This window comes from Phaethon lepturus, unplaced genomic scaffold (genome assembly GCF_000687285.1).
Source record: "Phaethon lepturus isolate BGI_N335 unplaced genomic scaffold, ASM68728v1 scaffold9570, whole genome shotgun sequence".
Classification (NCBI taxonomy): Eukaryota; Metazoa; Chordata; class Aves; order Phaethontiformes; family Phaethontidae; genus Phaethon; species Phaethon lepturus.
The window spans coordinates 1-25,012 of NW_010509813.1; the positions used below are offsets into that span (position 1 = coordinate 1).

Genomic DNA, 25,012 nt, shown 5'->3' on the forward strand with positions numbered 1-25,012 from the left:
AGACCGCCGGGGCGTCAAACGCCCATCTCAGCCTCTGCTAGCCGGGGCCGGTCGGGTGCCCGCGCTCTGTGTTGGCGAGCGGTGAGCAGAGACCCGCTTCGTGTGGCCTTGGGCTCCAACAGCGGCTGTAATAAGCCTGCTTTTAAAACATTTGTCAGCAGTAGTACATAGACGAGTCCTTGTGCGCTGTGGTGACACCAAAGTAAACAGAAGTTTTACTGTAATGGGAATGCATTTGCTCTTTCCACTCGACTACTTACCTGAATGTCGAATTACAAGTAAGAATTTTATCCCCCCTTCCTCCCCCTCTTCTCTTGACTGTGTTTCTTAGTAGCTGGAGACGGAGAAAAAGATGCGCTGCCCCATTGCAACTTGCAGGTTTACACATACACCTGTGATGTGGGCAAAAGAGAAAATGTCTACTCGACAGCTGAGAGAGTCAGCAAGGAGGTTGGCGAGGTGTCCGTCCTGGTTAACAATGCTGGTGTGGTCTCTGGGCACCATCTTCTGGAGTGTCCTGATGAGCTTATTGAGAGGACCATGATGGTCAACTGTCATGCACACTTCTGGGTAACTATAAACTCCTTTCTGCTGCCCTTTTTGTCAGTTAATTTGGGAAAATTAACTGCTGTTGCTTAACTCCTGTCTCCCTGAGTTTTGCACTTGCTCCCTTTCATTTGCAAGCTCACCACCTTGTGGATTTCTTATTTTTAACTTACTGGTTTGTTTCACAGGAATGGTGGGTATTAAAATTATTAATATAGTTTTAAATCAACTATATCCTCCTAGAATCCAGAGTTCTAAGTCCTGTGCCCTTTTCTGTAGTCCTGGATATGAAATCCTTTGCAAGCATAACCTCTGAATCTGCTTGAAAGTTGTTACTGTTAATAAATGACTTCTCAGCCTTCTTCCCATAGTCTTCTGCCAGCATGTTAGCAGCTTTAAGATGCTGTTTTAACGATGGCTACAATGGCAAACTCACACATTTCTGGAAAAAATACTTATAAAACCCCTGCTGGAAATGTTGCTTGAATTGCCTTGAAGGCAAATTGTTCCTTTTGAAGGCTGGGAGGAAAGGCGAAAAAGATCTCTCAAGAAATCAAGCCAAGAACACTTCTCCAGGAATCCGGCATATTTGTCCTCATAGCTTTCTCTAGGCGCTGCCAGTAGAAGTAAGAAAATCTTTAATATGGTTTCTGGGGTGATATTATCTTCATAACTAGCAGATGCTAATCAAGGAGAACAAGCTAGGTGATCTTGCTCTTTCTGTCTATCTAAACCTTGTTTTCCTGTGTGATTTATTTTTAAGTCTATGGTAGCGTAGAGTTACATAAATTGGAGTGTCAAAGGAGGGCATGATGCACACTTGGGTTAGCATTAGCTGTCAGACTGAGCCCATTGTTAGTATTAAAACTGTTCTTTGGTCCTTCAAATAAGGTTATGAAATACACTTGCATAACAATCAAAGGATTAAGCAATCTGAAATATACTTCAACTTAAGCTGCCTTTGGCTGGTCTTACCTTTTCATAATAAAACTTCGTAAAATGCCTCATCTTCAAAACTTAGAAGGGCCTCCCAAACTGAACTTTTTTAACATGGAAGTGAAATGCTGGCTTGTAACCCTAAAGGAGCCCCTTCAAATCTGTGCTGTGAAACACTTAATGGCAGAGCAGTATTTTTTTCCAATCTATTGTAAAGTTTGCAGAAAGAGTGCTTAAACTTTAGTGCATATGAGATTGTATGTTTAGAAACTCTTTAACTCTGAAAGTATATTTCAAGGCAATCTAAAAAGTTCTGAGAAAGCTCATATGACTTCTTACAACTAAGAAGTGTGTTCCCCTTAAAAGTTAAATTGATTCTTAAGCAGACAGAGATGTACACTAGATTTAATGACTGTTATTGATGTGGTTTAAATGCCGAATTGACAAAGTTTCCAAGAACTTTCAATTATGACATCACCAGGAATTAAAATGTGGGAGGATCCTAAATTCTCCAGCTGTTCTTCCTTCAGGCCTAAGTCATACACTTATTTATAACATTGTTTCAGAGACCTTTTTAAAGCACCCTCTGTGTGTTCCGAGTCTCACAGTAATAGAAGACTAAACTTAAGAGTCTAGTATTGCTATGATTTGGTTTCCATAACAGTTTTATTCATCTCTAAATGTTACAGTGACTTTAAAATGAAAAAAAAAAATAAATTACTCCAGGAAGGTATAGTTAGATCTGAACTGTGGAACTTGAGATCTTGACTTAAGCTTCTAAGCAGCAGTCAACACTTTTTATAGTTAGTTAAGGATCTGTTCATACGTGTACTTCCTGCAGATCCTGTTTCCCGCTTTGCTTTTCCTTTTATTTTTTGCTATTGGCAAAGCTTTTTTCCCTGCCTTCCACTTCATGATCCCAGAAAAGGTTGGCTTGACCAACAGTGGGTGGACTTCTATTAAAAGTAATAGTACTTAATTCATAAGATATCATCTGAATCAGCTGATTTGAAGCCAACTTTTTTGATGCAAGTCAATGCTGACTTAAATAGAACAATGTGTCTAGATGTGTGAAGTCTTATACAGCTAGTCTTTTCCATGTCAGCTAAACTGGTGGTCCAAAAGCAAAGCTAATACTCTGGAGCATTATGTAGGCTTTTAACTATTCTTGGAGGGTGTTTCGTCCAAAAAGCTGTAAATGGATTTTGTACAGACATGGATCTTCCATGTAATATTGCCTCAGTAGTTAAGTGTCTGTACTTTCTGTGGCTTTTTGGTTTTTTTAATATGACAGGGGAAATTCTTCATCCCTTGATTAATAATCAAGCCTCAATGTGCTTCTATAGAAAAACCTAAAATGGGGCTCTACTACTGTCCCCTTGAAACATCTGAAATAAGATTTATTGCCTGCTCTCTGCAGAAAGCAGGTGATCTGAGCTTGCTTTACATTAACAGCTATGATCTGAAGGCTGACCAACTTCTGCAGTAGGCAGTGACATGAAAGTCTGTCACTGGTTTGCTATTGTGACTCCCAACTGGGCTGTGTACCATATCACGAACTGGCAGTCAAAAGAGCCTTAGCAGCATGCCACAGCCTAAACAGATGCTTTCCATTTTGCTGACATTCATGATTTGTATAATCCTTCCTATGAGTGTTCTATATAAACATGTCACCACTGCATCATGTAGCAATTTCCACAGCATAAAGTCCACTGCAGTATTAAAAACCTGTTATTTCATGCTGTGATAACTTGAATGCTTCTGATATTGAAAGCATAGGGACAAAATCCATTCCTGGTTTGAAACAAGCCAGCTCTGGTTTACTATAATTTGCAGATGCATAAAACTGTAGCGGGAGTGTAACACTATCTTTCCTGCCAGTCTCTTGCAAGAATAATAACTTACTTGGCTGCACTTGTCAATTACTGGAACTGAACTTCTGCAGACTATGAAATTTTCTTCCTGTGATATGTCAGGATTCAGATTTGAAAAATGTTGAATCACATTATAAGATAAAGCTGTTGCTTAAGCAGTTTTAAGAAAATGTAGGAACTGTTGTTTTCCTTGTGGTTTTACAATAAAGCTTAAGTGAAGTATCAAAGTAGTGTGTTTTTAGATTGTGGAACTGTATTTAATAAGATTATTGTACAAATTCTTCTCTCAGGACAATTTGAGATTCTTGTATCTACTCTAACATTTTTTTCCTGCAAGAATAATACTATTGCTGGATAAGTAGGTATTAATATTGTACATAGCATAGTACCTGGGAAATTCTTCTAGATTTGGTTGTTGAATGGGACTCCTGGAGGGGCCGGGGCAAGGTGATGATCAAGGACTGTGAAGCTCTGTGACATGAAGGTCCTCCTATACAGCAGATCTTCAGTATTTGGCTCTGAGAGAACAGTGATCTGTCATAACTTTCAGCTTAAAGCTTTTCTCTTAGAGGAGTTCTCTTCAACTTACCAAAAGGGGGAAGCAAAAGCATTCAGCTCCAGCTCTGTCATGATGTTTATTAAAAAAAAAAAAAATCCATGTAGTGAGATACTAGGGCACGGAGTTTTGAAGACTTGTGTACTGCTGTCTTAACTGGAGTAATTATGTTCATTCACTTATGAACTTCTTGATTTTTTTGAAGTTATGTGGGTATATTTGTCTTTGTAGGAATCAAACAAGTCTTTTAGGTGGCCTGACATTGATACAAGAAGAGATAAATACTGAGCAAACAGGGAAAGACTACTCAAGTAATTAGGGCATTCATAAATATTCTAAGACTGCTAGAACTTAAATGTACCTTGGAAGGAAAGTTAATGCAGAATAATTGAATCAAATACCTATTTATGCAGCTGCTGTAGCTGTTGGTCTACACTGTAAGAACTGCTAAAGCCTTGGAAAATAACAGTGGCATGTAGTTATCTATAACATATCAATACTTACGTATTTCTATTTTACTCTCTTCAAGCTCACTTATGCCTATAGTTTCTTTAGTTTAAATGTGGCAATATTGCTCTTAGTGTGCACACTGAATCTTCTACAGAAGAAAAGACAGCCTGAGTTATGTTATTTGAAACTATATCGGGCTGAGTCTTTTGTGGCCTGTTGGCATAGCAGTTTGATTTTTGTCTTCATCTCTGGGATTCTATTGTCTATAATCAAATATAGACAGAGTGTTCCACTGACAGGCCAGTTCATTGTATTTAGCATTTTGGATGAGTGGAATTAGCTGCTTTAGTTGACTTCATCATTTCACGATAACTTAACCCAAGATGTCTAAGTTTACTTACAAAGTTTAATCCACAAGTTCTTGACTTTTTTCTTTGAAAAATGAGTTGGATCAAGTTCAAGCAAAACATGTGCATATGATCCAAAAAGTGTCATCAAAACTAACTCTTCTCTTGCAAACTGATTCCAACTACATGCCACCAGTAAATTACCGTGGACAGCACATGTGTTTCATATACTGTGGTAGCATGCTGGGCAGTGAATATCAAGCAAAAAGCAGTCAAGATTCTTTAGCTACGGAAATGGTCATATTAGTTGTACTTAAAACTTTTAAGTGCTTCGGTATGGTTCTGCAGTTCATATGTTCTTTGGTTTAAAAAAAAATAGAGGGGAATCTATCAATTGAGAAAATACTATATTCCAGATGCATGCTCTAAAAACCACACTTAACATTTTATGGAGGGATCTACTCAACAGACGTTCTAAAAAACAAATAGGTGTATGTGTATTTCTGGAGCTTGAGTGGCCATAAGACTAATGGCTTAGAGCTTTCCTCACAGATTTACTTTTATGGTCTACCAGGAGCTTGTCTAGCATGCAATCTTCTAATTTTGTAACCTATATCTTGCAATCTGTATGTATCTGTAATCTAGCCTTGTATTCATGTTTTATTTGTAGTGATAATTTAAAAAAAGAAACACTGTCTTTTATTGAAGGTTTTTCGGTTTTCTTATCTGGAAAAAAAATAAAAATGAACAAACAAAAACCCAACCCCAAACCATTTAGTTAGGTACCTAGATGTCTAAGCTTTGCCTATAGAAGAGAAGGGATCTTGTATCCATTTCAGAGTAGATATGAGTGAGGTTGAAGATGACTGTTCAGACAATGTATTCATCTGAAGAGTCAGCAAGTGTAATTAAGCATGTTGGGATGGGGTGGTAGGTGAAAAGCCCGTTTCATTTGTAGGAACTATATGAATTCAAGCACCCATAACTGGGATTCCAGAGTACTGCCCACCAAATTGTAGCTGTTCCCCAAGTTACTCAACTCTAGTCAGTGAGGTCTATTCAGGCTGTTCAGTTATCGTTCTTGTTGTCTGCTGTATCTTGATGGTAAACAAGTACTTACATATCAAGGAGTATGAACAAAACAGTTTATAGCACTCAGCTTGTTTAATTAGCGCCACTTCCATCAGGGCAGTGGGGAAAAATGTATCAAAAGATTCTTTGAACATGTTGCTTATAACACCAACTTTCCTACGTATAATTTCTGTGCTAGAGCATCTTCCTTGCATGGTGGAGAATGCTGACCTCTTTTATTCAAACAGCAGCTGACTTCATGCATTTCCCTTCCTTCTCTTTAATGATGTAAAGTATTTGGTTTTCATCCTAGTCGGTTAACAAATCTGAAATGACCATTCAGAATGTTTTCTTTGAAGTGCTTCAGTTATGCCTGAGCTTTTGTGGTGGCTAGTCTCAGGCATACTGTGGAAATGAATTTGCTGCATCATTTGAAAGGTGCATGGAACTTGGATTCTCAAACAAAAGAATATAGGGATTCTTAGATTGTGACCCATGGATTGTTTATTGCTTGTAGATCGGTGTCCATGGTAGCATGAGGTGTGATTAGCTAGTTACTTCCATGCACTAAACTATCTGAAGCTTGAAGAGTTTACATGAAAACAGTAATGTATGTCACAGAACAACAATGTGAAAGTCCCATTAAGGGAAAGTTGCCCTGAAGAGAACATACCAAGATTTCTCAAACTACTTGAAACATGTTTGAAATATTAATCAATTATTAGTGCCTTGCAATTCTACAGTCCTCTAAAGTAAAGCGGGAGTTGTAGTATAGCTTGCAGAGGTAAGGAACGTGGGATAATCTCCTGTGACTTTTTCTGAGGGTCAGAGACTTGTCAGCAAACGCTATGGATGCTTTCAGAATTGCTAATCTACTCTGAAGAAAAGGTCCTGCATGAGCAATTGGTGCGATGATTAAATTCCTGCTTCTTATGGAACGAGGTAGATTGGCTGAATAAGCAAAAACTTCTGCACTGACTTTGGTCTGATGTTGTGGTGTCACTTGTGAAAGATTTGAGGAGACAGGGAAAACCTCATCAATGGTTTGATGTTTTTTGGAACATGGAATGATGTTTTTTGCCAGCATGGTGCCTAACATCGCTAGAAGTGGAAAGACTGAGTTTTCACTGTTTCAGTCAAGTACTAGGTCTAAAAGAATATGTGTATCCTTTTCCTGTCCTGTGGAAGTTAGCAGAGCAGTGGAGTTTAAAGTTCTAGACTCTTCTGTCTACTGGTACCATCTGCTTTTATTTTACGGAAAGCAGCTATGTTAATGAGATCTTATTACATTATTACCTTTCAGTAATAACCAAGTGCCTATAGCATACTTCTAGAAGACTGGTGTGTTCATGTGCTCAGCTGTGGAGAAAAGCAATCCTAATTATGATGTTGCTAAGTGTCCTGCTAACACAGCATTTGCATCACTGCCCAAGACCTGTCTTAACCAATCTGTGTGGGTGAGCAATCCTTTTCTGTAGCACTGTCATCAATTACTCTGACTAGACAGGTTGAGGAAAGATGAATGTTGTGTTTTCTAGCACCATCCCTGCCGTTTTAGCACTGCACTTTTTAAATCTCTTCTACTTTTATCTTTATCAGCTGTGAAGTATTATTCTTTCCCAGTGCTTCTCATATTTTGATTTCACTTCAGGGTTTTTTTGGGGGGGAGGGAAGGTTTTTGTTACCTATCTCTAGTACTAAACCTTTCCACAGTCCTCTGTGTGTAAAAGCCAGAGCATCACTCTCTTGATAAACCTTGCTCCCTGACCTTTGAGTTTTTCTGGCTATTCACACTGATGGTAAAACTGAGTTATTGATACCTGTCTGTCATTTGTGAAATATGGTAGAGGTCTTTCTGCAAAGGCAATCTGAAGCTGATTTAGGTGTGATGCTATATTTTTTTTACCTGTGGTTTTAGGCTTCTTAGTCTGTTAGAAAAAAGACCAAATCTTTCAAAATGTAGTTACAATGTAGATGAGTAGACATAGGCTGGTAGAATCTCATTTTCTGAGGTTTTAGTTTGAAAGAAGATACGTCACAAATGGGGGAGAGATTTACATCTGTGCTTACACTTCTGAATGAACACTTTCTTCTGGTAAACAGTTATATAAGTATAATGATTTATATGCTAGTCAAATTAACACTTGACACAAGCAAATTATCACAACTAGGATGGAAGGGCATGGTAGGCCAAGGAATGCTGGAACAGCTGTGGAGCAGAGGTGGCTGCCTTGGTGTAAGCCTTTTGAAATTCAAGTTTGTTTGGCTGTTGAATTCTACACCTAAACGTGCCCTGGTGCTGGTCACTTCTGCCATCTGTTTGAACTTGTGTGACAGCTTCTTCAGCACTCCGCTTTCAGTGCTTGTTTGGAAAAGCGCTTGAGCATATGCTTAAAAGTAACTTGTCCAAAATTTCTGTTGACTTAGGATGAACCTTCAAGGCAGCTTAGTGGTGGCAAGCTGTCACATGGATCACCCCTTGAATCTGCATCTTACCTTGCACTAGTTTTGGTATTTCTCTGATCCTTGGGTGAGCCAGTTCAGCTCACTAACCTTTCTGGAGGGCAGGGAGGAAAGCTGTTCATTTTCTTGGCCAAGTTGATTAGTTTTCCTATGTAGAGACTAGAATTACCTCATCATCATTTCAGGCTTGGACTAGCCAGTGTGGAGGGGTGGGGGGGATGTTGGGGGAAGAGTGAGGAGGAATAGGATAAAACCACGTAGCTGTGAATAGGACCTCTGCAGCTGTCTAATGAAACTTCATTCTTAGATTTTTCAGTAATAGGATTTACAGGCTCTAAATACTTAAATGGTTCCAAGCTATAGCAAATCTGCCACTGGCATAAGTCTGAATGTAACAACTCAACTTCTAAAGAGATTGCAGTATTTTTATTGTACGCTATTAAAAACCCTTAGATAAAGGTAAGAGCTAGTTTTATGAACACATCAAATAATGTTGTGTTATCAGGTCTAGCTTATTTGCCTTGCACCACTACTACGATTGCTGTTGTGTACCACCAAGAGCAAGGATCTTCTGTGCCTACTGCACTGTTTGACTCCTCTGGAAATCAGTTGTATTAATGCTGTTTGAATGTGGAAAAACCAGGCCAGAGCTGTGTTTCAGCTTGTGGGAAACAAGCATAGTTTCCACAGGCAGGCAAAGGGAGGAAGTATCTCTCTGTCTTTGAAAACTCACGCCCTTAGTAAGCGAGCAGTTTGGTGGTGTTTGGTTAAAATACCTGTGCAAGCAGAATCTTTGAAAATTGTATTAGTTGCTGTTTTAGTCACTGTATTACTGACCACTATACTTTTTTTTTGTCATTTTAGCCTTTGTTGGCTTACTAAGCGAAAGTTTACCTGCAAAGACTATTTGTTTTCTGCAGACCCTTTTTTGGGAGGGTGGGGAGAAGTATGAAACAGAAATACCTCAGGTTTTGCTCCATGCATTTTAAAAGTGTTACTTCTCACTCAGTGAGTTACTTCATAAGAAGTTGGAGCCTTCTAGGGTCTTACTGTTTCCTAAACAAACTTTGAAGCTGAATTTCCATTCAGCTATAATATCATCTTTTTTTTCTCTTTCCACTAAGTAAGACTGTTACATGAAAAGGGAAGCTATCCTTCTAATCTTGTTCCTCTTGTGAGATACTCAGTTATGGCATAATCACTTGCCTTTTTTATAAAGTAATTGATTCAAAACAATGACTTAGTGACTGAGTTGGGGAGGATGAGTAAGATTAGTCAGCTTTCATCTACATGAAAGAACTATAGCAATTGCAGTGCTATGGAGGTACTGGCCTTAAGGTATCTATAAAATGTGAGACAGTCATCTTCTGTTTGGCCACTTCTTGAAAAGTCTGTTACATAAATTGTAAAACATGAATGATGACTTCATATTTTCCGTAAGTAGTTCTGACAGTACTGTTCTCTAGTAATTTGGAAACATGCAGTCTAAAATACCGAGTTTTACTAAATATTCCAGAGGATGACTAAGCTTATGGCAGGCTGGAGAAAAATGTGTATTTAAAAATTGGATTGTGTTCTTGTTCACTGAACAGAATATTCTGAGCTCTTATCTAATAGTTGTTCTAAAATGAATTTGGTATGTGGATTTTTCATTGACTCATAGGGGCATGTTTTCATTTTTGTCAAGATTATCAAATAGCTGGCAATAAATAACTGCTCTCCAAATGGTTGGACATTTGCTGCAGACTTGTGCTAATGAAGGTGAGGAACTAGTGCGCTTGTTACAATAATGTCAACATAGCTCTGAAACACTACAAATCCTTTGACATGGCCATTTGTCAGTGTATAAACAAAGTAGGTTTTCTAGTTGCTTTAGTTCAACAGGGCTTAAACCAGCTTTTGTGGAAAGGAGTAATGAAGTGTTAACTTCTTGTATCACTTGACCTAAACTCTAAAGTAATTTCAAATTTGACATTTGAATAAATGCAAGTTAGGTCATCTTTACTGATAGATCTGCCTGTGGAACAATATCAGGTTGGTGGTGCTACCCACTGGGATTGTAACTTAAGTTCCTGAATTTACGGGAGTGTAACTGGGCTGTCGCTGCCATGCTGGAGGTCTGTGTTAGTCTTGGCTATATGGAAAGCTCAGATGCTCACATGGTAGTTCTGAGCAGAAGGATTCACTTTCTTTAAACTGCATGTTACTTCTCAGTGGCTGCTGCCAAATGTGGAATACTTGCTTTAAATTGAATAGTAATTGTGGTTTGGTAGCTATGATAGTCTGAGAGTATAATGAGATTAATATTTGTGGAGAATAAATATCAACTTGTCTAATAAGATGCCTTTGGGCAGGAGGGAAGAAGTCAGCTTTTGAACATGGATATTTTGAAAACTTCAGTTCTCATGCTTGGTTATGCCTTAAATTTGTGCCGGCTGTAGAAGTCCACACGTATACGTTTGTTCCCAAGTTCTACTTCAGTCTAAACTTGTATCTTGCTTCTTTTGCAGTGTAAGGCAGACTAAACATATAGCTGGGCCTCCAACAGCCTTCTTACCATGCCATCTTACCTACCACTAATGCTTCTCAGCTTTTAGATTAGTTTGGCATTTGTAATCCACAACAAACATTATTGGCAATTTAGGTTCTTCACTTTTACATTGCTGAAGCAGAGATACTGTCTTTCTCCCTGTTCATTGCTAGCTGTCAAGTATCCAATATGATTGCTGTGTCCAAGCTTTAAAAACCATTAAAACTCAAAGCGGGCAGAATTGTCTGAGGGCTCAGAATTACCCTTGAGAAGCTGGCAAAGGAGTGTCATTACTGGAGGGCATCTAATAGCCAGGGGACATCATTAGTTTTTGAAAATAGTATGGTACGTGTATGTCTGGACTCAGCTGAAAATATGTTAATTCCACAAGAAAGACATCTAGGTGCTCTGCACTGCTTCATTGGACCCTCTCTCCAGCTGAAAGGACTTGAGACCAAAGGAGGAGAAACGGAAGTAGAACAGACACTGTTTCAGACAGAGCAGGATAATTTATTACAGGCAAGAACTCCTGTAGAGGAGATACAGGAGAGATATGGCAGAGGAATCAGCATCCTTTCCAGTTAGTTAAGATTCTGTGTTGATAAACTTGCAGTTAACATAGGGACAAAGAGTGCAAGGTCTCTTCTAGCTTATGAACTTCTTCCTCTGTGAGAGGAAGAGGAATGGGCTGTTGAGCAGGGAATTGGTATATTTAAGTGGAGAATCACAGAATGGTTGAGGTGGGAAGGGACCTCCAGAGGTCACCAGGTCCAACCTCCACTGCTCAAGCAGGGCCACATAGAGCCGGTGGCCCAGGACCATGTCCAGATGGCTTTTGAATATCTCAAAGGATGGAGATTTACACAGGTTCTCTGGGCAACCTGTGAGAAGGTGCTTCATTTTTCGTAGCCATATGAAATCAGAGATTTCCAAAAAATGAAGGGGAGAGGTCTAAAAATATACACTCGGTGATTTAAACGATCGTATATATTGCTGTATATATATGAAGCAGTTATACATCAACAAAGTGATATCTGCAAGTACAGATTAAAGTAGACAAGTTGTGCATGCATGTATGGTAGTATATATACAAGCATGTCCATTAAAGGCAGCTAGATGCTTCCACAGAAATGACTGGTGGCATATAGTAATTGGAAAGATCAGACACTTTACAGGTCAGGCTTGACATCTGAGGGTGGAAATAATTTTAAAAGCATGTAAATCTAAAATCTGTTTCCTTTTAGGAAGGAAGAATATAAAAGTTCTCACAAGTAGAAAGATGGAGACTACATACCAATAACATAAGGGCTCTAACTTCCACTTGCTGGTATAGAAATAACAAGGGTAGTTCAGCTTGAATACCTGAACTTCTTCATGCCCAGAAAGCATATAAAGTAGTGGCCTCTCTAAACAGAAGTGAAATGTTCTTAAGGAGAAATTGAGGCCACCTTTGACTGTGCTGTACCTAAACTCCTGCCCTAGGTAAAGGTGCACTCAAAATCTAGAATGATGCGATTGGTGGGGAATGCAGAAGAGGTTTATGTAAGGCAACTGGGAGTTTGACTAGCAGCAAGACCACCTTAAACCTTAGGTAATGATGACTTGACTCTCAAGAAGAAAGTTTCTGAAGCAGAAATTGTATTTAGGTAGCATTCTGGAGTACTTAACCTATACTTCAGACAAGAGGGAGAACAAAGCTGCTTTCTACTCCAGTCTTAGTTACCCAATTTGAGGTAAGATCACAGGAAATTAAGCCCTTAAAAGAAAAAGGAGGGGTGAAAATGTAGTGACATAATAAAGGCAACAGTAACAAGTTTCTGTTGCAATGTCCTTCCCTAAACACTTTTCATATTGCACTCTCTGTAGGCAGAACCCTTTTCCAGCTAAGCCTTGTTAACAAACTATGCAAAAGGCAGTTTAACTGGGCAATGTTCAGTTGCCCTAGGCATGGCATAATTAGTTCTAGTAGTAAAGGGTGGAAATCAATGATTAATGTTTGAAAGATAACTAGTGGTATTAGTTTCCTGTGAATTTTTTTTTTCAGTAGCATTGCTTATCTTATCTTTACTGTCTGCCCATTGTAAACAGCTTTGTGGCACTAAGTTCTGATTAAGGAAACTACTTAATTCAGTTTCAGCTTTCTTTTGATATACTCAACATGAGCTGACTCCATGTAAGAAGAACGACTACAATAACTGAACCACTCACAGGAAACAGTGGTAACTACTGGCATTGAAAATTTAAGAAATTTTGTAATTGGACCCTAAACACTACAAATGCTAAACAAGATAGTAATGTAAATATGGACTCTAGCATACTTGTTCTTTAGCAAATGGCATGGCAGATGTTTGTTGCTACTAACAGACCCACTTACAACTTCAGTAAATAAGGCTTAACCTAGTTTTGTACAACTTTGATGCTTTTCAGCTGATTAAGTATGTCTCTTGAGAAGGAGGGGATTTTATGCGTATGGATCAGTCATAAGGGTGGATAAAACAGGAACATTAATTACTAACATTAATTAATAATGAATTAAAAAACAAACAAGTGATTCAAGTAATAGCTTATGTTTTTACTAAGCTAAGACTTCATGTACTTCAAAGCAATATTTCATGCAGAGTGGAGAGAGGAAAAAAGATGCTTATTTCTCTGTAAATCAAATACAATTTTAAATTAACTGATGTTGCTTTTCATTGTGACTTAATTCTTCAGGGTTTTTACTTTATTTTTTTACCTTCACCTCTTAACCTGGGAAGATCTTATCTGTAGTTTCACTCTGTCTGCAAATGTAAGATATCCAAAGTATTGGGGGTGGGGGGTGGCTTTGCTTCCTTGTTACTTGTCATCATTATAGACTCCTGTTTAAGTCTATCTTGTTCTTTCATGAGCTTCTGGTTGCAAGGCAACTGTAACATTATTACTGTGCATGTATGTTAAGCATTAACTGCTGTTACAGTTCAATATTAAAGGAATCCCCATGGCCCCAAAACAGTGGGTTTTTATGTGAAGGACGAATAAAGCTTTGGTGAGAAATTGAAGGTTGTGTTGCCTGCCAGGAGTTAAATAACTAAGGGACTCCTTTAGAAATGAAATATTGGAAGGTCTAGCTTCTTGATTTTGAACGTAGGGCCTGTTCAAGGCACACTTGAGGGCAATCCTTGAATAGTTGCCTTTTGTGCTTTTAATACAGCTGTCTGTAGAAGCTTGGCTTGAGAACGTCATGTGTATCTACTGATCCTTTGTGCTCTGAAAGGATCTGGGTAGATCCATCAACAATCCAGAGAAATCTTTGGCTTTCTTTTTTAATTAATTACTTTAGGAAGACTGAGTAATTCTGGCCTATTTTTCATTATCATTTCTTGAGAATAGAAACTGAAGATCAAAAATAGCACTATTTTCTTCAGCTAGTCAAATATTTACTTAGATAGTGGCTAATTATCCAGAAGGGGCCCAGCACTTCTTGAAAACAGTCAGCAAAGACATCTGAGCTCCTTTAAAGCACAGCTTTGGTCCCTTATGTTCACAAGGTCAACAGTAGTTGTAGACTTCTGTCTACCTTCTGTATTCAGCCTGTTACTGGCAGAGCCATGTCCTTTGTGCTGTGCAGTCTCTCTAGTGTTCAATTCAATACTTGGTATTCTCATGTAGTTTTAGCACTGTTACTAATCTCACCTTAACCTAATATTTCAGAGATGCTTGTATAATGGAATTTAAGAAGGGTGTGGAGGTAATATGGGAAAAATAATTGAGGTGATAGTGCAAATGACTAGTAATTACTCTCAGTTCTCATTGGAACCAAATGAAAAATCTAGAAGGAAAATAAATGGTTAAATCCAGGCTTGTAACTGCATGCCTTGGTGCGTGAGAAGGCATTTTGGATATTATAGCCTCTAACTTGAATAAATTCTCCTTTGAGAGTTACACAGTTCTATGGTATACTTTCAAGGCCTCTTCTAAAACTGTTTGGTGATGCCTTTTACTGTAATCCTGTAGGTGAGGTTTTACCCTATGTTTATAAAATGTATTTGAAGTGGTTATCTTCTGAAATAAGCTGAGCTGTATGGCTGTAGCTGAAAATAACTTCAGTCTATTTACTGATAAGCTTGCCATGGGATTTTCCTGCCTCTCAGGCACCGTTCTTTCTTTTTAACATACCGTAGTACATTAGCACTTTACTACCTGGTGTGGACAAACCTACTTTAAGGCAAGGCTGCCACAGCCTGTCTGCAGAAGAGTTAGAGGTGCTATTTTGCCAGACCTTTGTGCATTCCTTCTCAGTTACTGGAATGGAAAGAGAAATTGAGGCATGTGGAAATCTCTGGATTTTGCTCCGTGGTGGAGTGAGTGGCCACATGCTGTCCTGCACGGGAGTAGGAGAACCTGCAGCATGTCCAGCTGTTGTCTGTGAAGAATAATGGGAAGAAAAGATAACTGAATGTCTGTGCTGAGGGGGAGAGAAGGTATAATGTGTATTTTAGACAAAAACTTGGAACAACATTTTCTTGTCACCGGCTCTGTTGCTTCATGATAGTAGTTGTAGAATTAGCTAACACATGCCAGCAGGGTTTTACGATCTCTGGTACTTTAGTTCCCAGAGTCACCTGGATGAGTCCTTGACTAATAACACCAATTTTGCTTCTTGGGTATGGCCAAACCGTGTTTAACATAAAGATGAAACAATACATTTACCCAAATGTTGCATTCCTTTTAAACTGTTATGCAGCTATCCTGGCAGTCAGGAATAGCTGTGACTTGGGAGGAAACGTTTTATCTGTTATACCAGTACATCACTGTTGTGTATAACTATAGCGATGTAAAAACTGACCTGTTTTGATCAGCCCCAGAAAAATAAACATGCTCCATCCTCCTTACATGAAGAGGCTGTATGGAAAATGAGCTATACCTTTGGCATAAAGGAACTTTGGACTTAAAGCAGCTTGTTTATGCCATCAAAATGGTTTAAAGGGGATGTTGAACATTGATGGAAGGCAGAAAGTATGAAAAAATTACTGTATTGAAAAATAGAAACTTGACCTTATGTGTTGATACCTGCTTTATTTCTTTCTTTGATATAAAGACAACTCTCTAAATATGAGGTAGCATGTACTTTTCCACTTTAGTGTGCTTTCTGCATTGTCTTGAGCTGCATACAGCTAACATTGTTTTCTGTGGATGCTTGCTTTCTACTTTAAAAATAATTAATCCAAAATTCAATTAAAAAAATCACTTTCCCAAACACAGTATTTCTTCATATTCTCATTTGCTGTATTTAGACTAATTTGTCTTGACATTGCAGCTGTGCTGTTCTTTGTGTTGCACAATCTTTTGAGTTTTGTTTCATTAAGAATGGAACTAAAGAATTTGGGGAAGGGGAGGGAAGAAGTGCTAGACTGTTAGAAGTTAATTTGCCGTAAACCAAAATGTTGAGAACAGATTACGAAAGCTATGAAGTGACATGTAAATGCTTGTTCAGTTTCACACTTGTGAGAAATAAGTCATTAAAGCTTTGTGCACATGAAATAGATGTTTGGTTACAGCTACTGGGAATAGTTTGTTCCTACTGGTATATTCAGAAGCATAGAGGAAAATGGTTAGAAGATTAGGAATTGATCTCTAGGCTCCAAAAAACCTAAAAGATTAAACTAGCTTGAAAAACTAGCTCCACTCTCTGTTCTATCTATCCTACCTAGCTGCTGTATCTAAAATATATTGCGGGTTAGAAAACGCATGTTTGCACTATGCTTTTGGGGTTTTTAATTTTTTCTAAAAAAGAAAGAAAGAAAAAGCTAATTTTGAGTGAAGAGGGTGCTTAAATTTCTTGATGTTGAACACTGCGTAACTTCCCTGATTCCTCACCCTGGTGCATCACAACACAATTTCTTTCATCCACTGTATTCTACTTACTGGTTTCTCCTCAGTGTTGAAAAGTGTGTTATGTTTGTCATTAATAAAAGACCCAGCTCTGACTTTAAGTACTTAAATGTTATGCTTAAATGTCTTCCTCTGCAGCTGGAAGAGGCAAAATGGAAACCTGAAGGATCAAACCAGAAGGCAGATAGTTTGATTAAATCACTTGAGTTGATTTGAATTATTTTGGAGGCCTGGTTCATGACCTCTAATGTCATGGACAATACCACATGTCTTGCTTGGTATCTTCTAATACTTTTTTTTAATGGAGGATTAGCATGTCCATGCATCACCTCAGAAGACTAATGTGGGCTGTGCTACCTGTTCAGACAAACTCCAGATGGGAAGGCCACCCAGGAGGCATCTTGCCCCTGAACCAATCAAACTTTTAACTAGTTTCTCAGCAGTACAACAAGCACACAGAAGACTTCAGGTCTGGTAGGCAGATGTAGCTGAAGCCGAAAGAAACTAGAAACAAGAAACTAGGTTGATCTGGTTTATGTAACAGGCAGGAAAAATGGGGATCAGAGTATGGAGGAAGCTGCTTTGATCAAGGAAGTGGGCTGTGCCAGAAGCTCAGTAAGAACACTGATTTATTTGGGGATTGCTTATACCACGAAAGAAAATAACTTCACTTTGGGATTGTTTTTCCCAGCAAGAGGAGGCTGGGAGGAGCAGTGGGCAAGCCTTTACTCTGAGACTGGAAATGTGTCCCCCCCGTAGGGTGTGTCTGCCGCTGACAGGGCTTGTTTTCAAATACTGACTCCCAGCTGTAGCAGATGGTTGGAGGATGGCAGCAACTGAGATGACTTTCTCTGTCATCCATTTAGCCGAGATGCTGATAGTTGACTGCTAAGTTTTGTACATGTGATAATTCTGCTATCTTTATAGACTGCCTCAGCTTTTAGGTGGATTTGCGGGATAATGTCCCATGACAAAGTACAGAGGCCTGCGATGAACAGGCTGTTTAAGAACAGTGAGGTCTCACACAAAGATATCCATGAATTGCTAGTTCTCTTCAGAGCAGAGTAGCTGTGTTTTTTCCTATGTGGCCATAAATGGCCTTTTAAGAGATGACTTATGTGAAGTCCCTGTAGTTCTGCTGCTGGGAGTTGTTCGGTCTGCACTTGAATTGCTGAAGATGTCACCCAAAAGAGTCCTTAACAGGGTTTATTTGTCATGTGCCAATTTCCTCTTGAGTGGAAAGGGGTTACTTTAGCCACAGGCTCTGAAAAGTCAGTCTTTGTAATCTTTATGCTTTGAAGGAGTGTAGCATGGTTAACACTGGGCTTTCTGAAATCTACTGTTCTGCAGTTGCTCTGGTTATTTCCTGTGTCTATATATATGCTTGTGAAAATTCTCCTTTAGTGGGCTTGGTGGTGTTGGGTTGATGGTTGGACTTGATGATCTTAAAGGTCTTTTCCAACCGTAATGATTCTGTCATAGATGTTTATGGATACCTAGTTATAGTTCATCATACTCAAAACAAAACAGTGTTATAGTAAGGCCAGTCTAAAAGCCAGTCCAACTAAGCTTGGCGCACTTGCCCTTTGTTTCTCTTTTGGAAGAAAGCATTGATTCATGCCTTGAAAGTGGTAGGAAAAACAAAAAAATCTATCACTACTTCTTTGCTGTCTTTCTCCCCACCATGACAAACTCCAAGGCGAGTGCCCCTTCATTTCTGTAGTTGCTGTGGTTTTCGGCCAGAGCTTTCGTCTGTATTATCAAACTTTCTGGCAATGTGAGGTGGCAATCAGTCATTCCGATGTGATGTGGACAGATAACTGAGACGTAAGTGGAAACTGCTGACGGAGCTGACTAATGCTCTGGAGGGGAGTAAATTGTTAGCAGGACTGAGCTGGGAGCATGGATCTCTTACAGGGGTGGCTCAGAGGATTGGGGCTAGTGTACACACCATTGGTGTTGGGGTGTGTAAGGCAGGCTGTAGGTAAATAACACACTGTAAAACTTCCGTGCTGTCCAAGCAAAGCCTCCTACCTTTTCAGACGGCGCTGCCCTGCGATGACTGGGCTTTGTTGCCATGCAACGTGGGAAGAGAGGCTGAAACTTTGTGTGCCTGGCACAGATTAGTTTAACAGAGAACGAAATTCTTGTCCGAGGCTCTATATAAAAGGTTTAAGAGATCCCTGCCATGAGAAAACAAACAAATGCAAGGCAGCTTGCTTTCAGATTATTTTTTATAATTAGCTTTGTCATGCAGTTATGACAGAATCTAGGAGTTGTATGAATCAACAGTAGAAAAGGCAAGGAGTCAGGAGGTCTGTTAATCTTCTATCATCTGCCAGCTGTCCAGTGAAAACACTCTTTTGTGTGGTGTTAGGAGGTCTGGATTAGTCATTTAACACCTGCAGGCAAAAATGTTGTACAAGAACATGTGAAAATCATTAGAGCAAAACTGTCCTGACGTCTGTGATTGGAAAATGCAGACAGCATAAGAATGGAATTAGATGGATTCAGCTGTAGCTCACACGTCTTTTTAAGAATGCAGCTGACACGACTCAGACCAACAATTAAGCAAGTAGCAAATACTTAAGGGGCATTTGCATGCTCTGAGTTTGTATCCAAATTACATGGGAAGACCAGGTTTCTGGGAGGATTAAGTGTTCATGGTACTGAGTGAATTAGAATAGAATAATAGCTCTGTCATGAATAGCTTTATATATAAAATAGGCATGTTTGGGATTAAAAAGAATTTTCTGAAGTTCTTTGGCAATTTAAAAGTGATCTTATAGTACACTAACAACCTAGAAGCTGTAGTAAATCATAACTACACATACCATTTTACTGCTTCGTTGTTTTTTTTAGCATGTATGGTGCTCTGCTTAATACTTTTTTAAATAAGTGTTGAGTCAGCTTCAGAAAACAGATATGGCAAATATAAGTATCCTAGCAGAGGTGATCTTCTAGCAGATGTCTTCAATTTATTGCTTAAAACTTAATTTTTTTAAAGGTGTTTACTTTGACTTGGGTTTTTAAAAACAAACAAACTTTTTTATAATCAAAGCTTAAAAATTGGAGGTTAAAATCAGTTTCATCTTGAGGCTTGCTTTTGTTTTTTGATTTCTTTTGAAACTCTTAAAATAAGGAATTGATAATAGAAATGTACATCTTGTTGTCTTAGAGAAACGCTTATGGATACTAATAAAGATGGAAAGTAATTTAGACTATTAGATGTTTGCTGTCATTTATATGTAAAAAGTAACATCAGCAAAATCTCTGCCTCCAGTGTTTCTTTTAATGTAAAATGCCCAACATGATAAGTTAATTGGGTAAAACTAACCATATCTAACTTCCAAAACATGTGGTCAATAATTAGAACTGATAATCGGCTCTGGTCTTAACACAGATGTGCTGGATGGCGTAATTAAACACTTTGCATTCCTTTTTCTGTCTTAAAAAAAAAAATGTGACTTCCATTTTAGGGTCAAATTATCTCCTTCTGATAACTAGTCTCTTGCAGAAAAATAAACATGTCTGAGCTCAATTGATCCTTTAACCTTAGGATTTCTGGAGATATAATCCTTGCTGCCTTGCTGTCTGAATTCACAAACAAGCTGTAGATTTTTCTGTTGGCATTTTTGGCAAACTCGGAAGTTCAAAACCTGTAGAGTGATCTTACTTCTAAATTCTTGATAGTAAACTGAGATAGAGGTTTTGAACACATCACTAATGTAGCATGTTCATGGTGTGGGTTTTTTGTTTTTTGGTTTTTTTCTTCTTTGTAGACCACTAAAGCATTCCTTCCCAAGATGCTGGAAATGAATCATGGACACATTGTGACAGTTGCAAGTTCCTTGGGATTGTTCAGTACTGCTGGAGTGGAGGTTTGTTAAACTGTAATTAACAATAAATTTGGCACTTCTTGCTTAGGATAAGCTTTTTTGTATTACCAGCTAGAGAAAATAAAGTCAAATCTTCAAAGATACTTGGAAGTGATGGTGCTGAATGCCATATCAACACATGGCTCCCGGTGAGTGGGACCTGCAGCACTTGGGCAGCCACCGTATACACCTGCTTTGCAGGCGGACTTGCCATTTAGCATGAAAGCCTAGGACGGCTAAGGATTTCAGAATGCTAAATGACCTTTGAATTACCTGGTAAATTTAGGAACCTGAAAGGTGCCCACCTACCAACTCCTGTCAAGATCTTCCGTGCTAAGCTTGAAGCTAAAGGCAAGGATTTTAAAAAGTAATGTTTTCTGTTTCCTGTTTCTGTAAGGAAATGGCTGCCAGCCTTCCTTTCAGAATATATGCCTCGCTTACTGGGCTCCCAGTTATAAGTGTTAGGTTGCCTAGTCACTAGCAGCCATTTGAGAACACCAGTTTGTGAGACTTGTTTGATACATAAAACTAGGTTAGGATTAGAGCCTATTATCTTGCTTTTTGGGTCATTAGCACAAGCGCAAGTGTGAACAAAAAGCATTCCGTTAGTGGAAATGAATTAATGTGTCTAACGGAATAATGGTTATATTACCCCGTAAGCACAGACTTCTTTGCATATAGATAAGGCTCAATCCAGGGACCTTAAACTGCAGTGTTTCATAGCAGAAATTAATGAAGCTGGTGTAACTTAAGGCTTTTTTAGATTATTTACTGTCTTTACAAAAACTACAAAGAATTTCCTAGACTATAGGTGTGACCACCAGCAGAGGTGGACACATCCGATGGAAAACTCGAATGCTATTGCTGTCTATGCAATTATTTTTTTAATGTTGCTGAACTTAGTATTTTTATGAGATATACAAGCTATATCCTCTAGTGAAAATTAAATAATGCACTCAAATCTCCATTATATATTCTGTTGAAACTAACCTTAAAAATAAAGCATTTAAGATTTTTACACCTATGCCCTGCCAACTTTTCAAGCTTTTTCAAATCTGACCCAAGGTAGTATTAGGTATCTCAGTCCTTTGTTGTAACGTTTAATATTAAGTAAACTGGTAGTTGGAGTAATTTGCCATGTGAGCCTGCCTGATTCAAAGACTTGAATCCAAGGTAATGTCCTCTGACATTCAGGTTTCCTGCTTTCATGATTCTGAGCTAATTGCCTCAAAAGTAAAATGATAAATGAGTTGATGTGATGCTCTATTGAGTGGGTGTCTTTTTGTTGTTGCTTTGAAAATATGTGCAGAATCACCTCAGGTATGCTTTGGCTTTGAACATGATTAATCTCTGCCCTTTTTAAGTTGCCTTTCTTTTTCCTTTTTCTTTTCCAACACAGGATTATTGTGCCAGCAAATTTGGAGCTGTAGGTTTCCATGAGTCTTTGAGCCATGAATTGAAGGCTGCTGAAAAGGATGGAATCAAAACGACTTTAGTCTGCCCTTATCTTGTAGATACAGGAATGTTCAGAGGGTGCAGGATTAGGTGAGTAAAATTCTTCTGCCCTCTATGGTGTCATAAAAGTACTTGAAGGTAGCTAAACTGCTACCATAAAAATATTAAAATAAGTATTATCTCTGCCTTAATATACATTGGTGTGATCTGTAGTCCTGACTCAAAGAAGAGACTCTGAATTCTGTATCTTCTGTCCTTTTGTACTTAGGGAACACAAGTTTTGAGCTATAGTTTTTGTAACTGAACAGTGAATATAAAAAAAATTGAAGTGTTTGTCCCTGCTGAGGCATTCCAAAGAAAGTCAGTTAATGAACACTTCACTGAGGTCTGTGGTCCTTTGTGTACCTTATTAATCTGTCTTAATCGATTCTTAATTTCAGAAAAGAAATTGAGCCTTTCCTTCCACCCTTGAAACCAGAATACTGTGTGAAGCAGGCTATGAGAGCTATCCTTACAGACCAACCAATGATCTGCACACCTCGCCTCATGTATATGGTCACCTTCATGAAAAGGTAAGAGCCGAAATGCCCATTCATTGGCAGTACAATGTACAGAATACTAGTAAAATACATAAGCATGTCCACTTTTTGCATATAAACACTCTCTCACTTACACAGGCCATAGGTACTGTTTTGTTAGATTTCGTAAGTCTCTTTCTTGGCTTGCATGAGTGTAGGTGGCTTGCTTGGGAAGCTCCATAAAACTGGGATCTATTCTGCATCCTTGTTTTACACTTCTGGTATCTTCCATTCTCCTTAGATTTTTATTTACTTTTAAACAGACTTTTCTTTACATTGTTTGGGTTCCTCTTTAGAAATGAGGCAGCTTCCAGCAAAGGAACCTCTAGCTGTTTGTCTCTAGAACCAGTGTGGAGGAGGCCCTGCTTGCAGATTCTCTAGGATGTGCACAGACATGGTAGATAAACTGAAAATCTGCACATTCAGAACCAATTTTCAGAGTCTAAGTTTGAAGGAAATGCTATTTGAAGGAAATGCTATTTAAAGGAATTACCTCCTTTGTCCTGTCTAACACACTACAGGTTTTGGATGAGAACTCTGTTTAATCTGTAACCAGGCTGACATTTCAATGATGTAGGGTAATAGAGCAGTTGGCTCAGTTCCACTGATGCAACATCACTTGCATTCTAGTTTATAGAGAACAGCTTCACAGCTATCTGTGAGGGGTTTTTTTAATCTGTAGTGTGTAGGAGGAACCTTTAAAATACAGTATTGTCTTATTTTCCTTCTGCGAGGGATGGTTGAAACGGAGAACCTTGATAATTTTTATTCTACTCGGAAGGCAGTGGTTCTCCTCTGCCTCAAGTCTCTTATGGTGGACAGGATCACCAAAGACTAGAAGAGCCTTCAAACGTTCACCTGTTTCCTGGAAGAGAGTATGTATGTGCCTCTTCTGCCAAAAAATCAAGGCCACTGTCAGCATCTTTAAGAACTAGCTTCTTCAACCAGAAGTTCAGAGGGTGCTTCAGTGCTCTCTGCACAGGCAGTGCCTTATGCAGCAACAGTCACATCAAAGGCCTTTTGGGTTGTTGTGTTCAACACTTTAGCTTCCAACAGGGAGATCAAAGCTTCTATATGATCCATGCCCCAGGCAGCAGCACTCAGATCAAAGGCCCTCCAGCGGCTACTGCACAAGCAGTACTACTGGCAGTAAGGACACCTGTACAAGTGACATCTACTTGTCAGTGTTTCAGTGGTCATTACTCCTAATGGCTAGATTTTGTGCATTGCGTTCCACTGAATGAGTGTCTGCCACTATTTCCAGGGGCTGAGGAAACCCTATCTTAGTCCTTCACTAGAGCTCCTGAGTACTATACTTGAAATAAAAGTAATATTTTGTAGATGTGGGAAGGAGGGGAAGGTCTGTAGCCGGGTATCCATCACAGTGTCACCTCTTGGACTTTTATCTGGAGGGGAAGAAAGGAAATTGCACTCTTTACTTTGGACCTCTCTTTTTGAGGACGGATGATTGAGTTTAGAATATAAGTCAAGGTTGTTAGACATCTGGTGATCAAAGAATGGCATTAACTAACACTAATCCCACATTAAAGAATATCTTAAATGTCTGATGACCTCTGCTGATATGGCTTTGAGCGGATGCTTTGCTTTTAGTAGGCCTTCTGTGATGCCCTTGCCCACCCTCCCTCTCATCTTTAAAACAAGCTATCACACTGCTTGTAAAGAAGTAGCAGGAAATCAGGTCTGAGGTGGAGGCATGCGAATCAGTAGCTTCTTCCTCCTTTCTGCTTGTCTGTGTGGTTGAGACTCTAGAATTTCCATTTTCTCTGTAAGTATCCCTGTGAAATAAAAATCCTTTAAGTCTGTTGGGAAGCCTCTCCAATAGTTATTATGTTGTTTTTAAGGAGACCAAGTACATTGTGTAAGCAGAGGTCTTGTTTTATGCTGTCTTCTAACAGTTTTATAACCTCTTTTTCACAGTATTCTGCCCTTTGAAGCAGTTGTATGCATGTACCGGTTTTTGGGAGCAGACAAGTGTATGTACCCTTTCATTGCTCAAAGGAAACAGGCTACAAACAACAATGAAGCAAAAAATGGAATTTAACACTGTTTTGGATGGACTAACATTTAGAGGTGAATACGATAATGTTACATGACTGAATTGCAAAGTGCACTTGCATCTAACAGGTGCAAATGTCAACATCTTACTGTGGCATTCTCTTAGGTCCTAAACCTGTGTATTGAACTCTAAAAATCAATTTTTTTATATACTGTAAATAAAACTGACTAGAGTACTTGGAAAATGTGATAGGTAAGCAAAGTGAATTTACAATGTAGCTGCCACCATTGTCCTTGAGAATATCACTGTATGTACAGTAAACTAGTCATACTGCTTCTTGTAGGGATGCACTGTGTGATATCTCTTCCTCAGCCTGCCAAGGTTTATAAGAGCTGTCTCCAACTAGAAGATGCAGTGTTTCAGAAGTTGTTTGTCTTTCC

General features: G+C 38.8%; 1 protein-coding gene across 1 annotated transcript; it reads left to right on the top strand.

Annotated features, from left to right (window-relative positions):
• Window positions 1–331: 331 nt before the first annotated feature.
• On the top strand, window positions 332–25,012 carry RDH10 (retinol dehydrogenase 10 (all-trans); the record flags this gene model as incomplete). Its single annotated transcript, XM_010286877.1, has 5 exons — window positions 332–570; window positions 20,427–20,525; window positions 21,922–22,067; window positions 22,418–22,549; window positions 24,494–25,012. Coding segments are annotated over 5 exons (740 nt in total), but the record flags the coding sequence as incomplete, so codon positions are not given.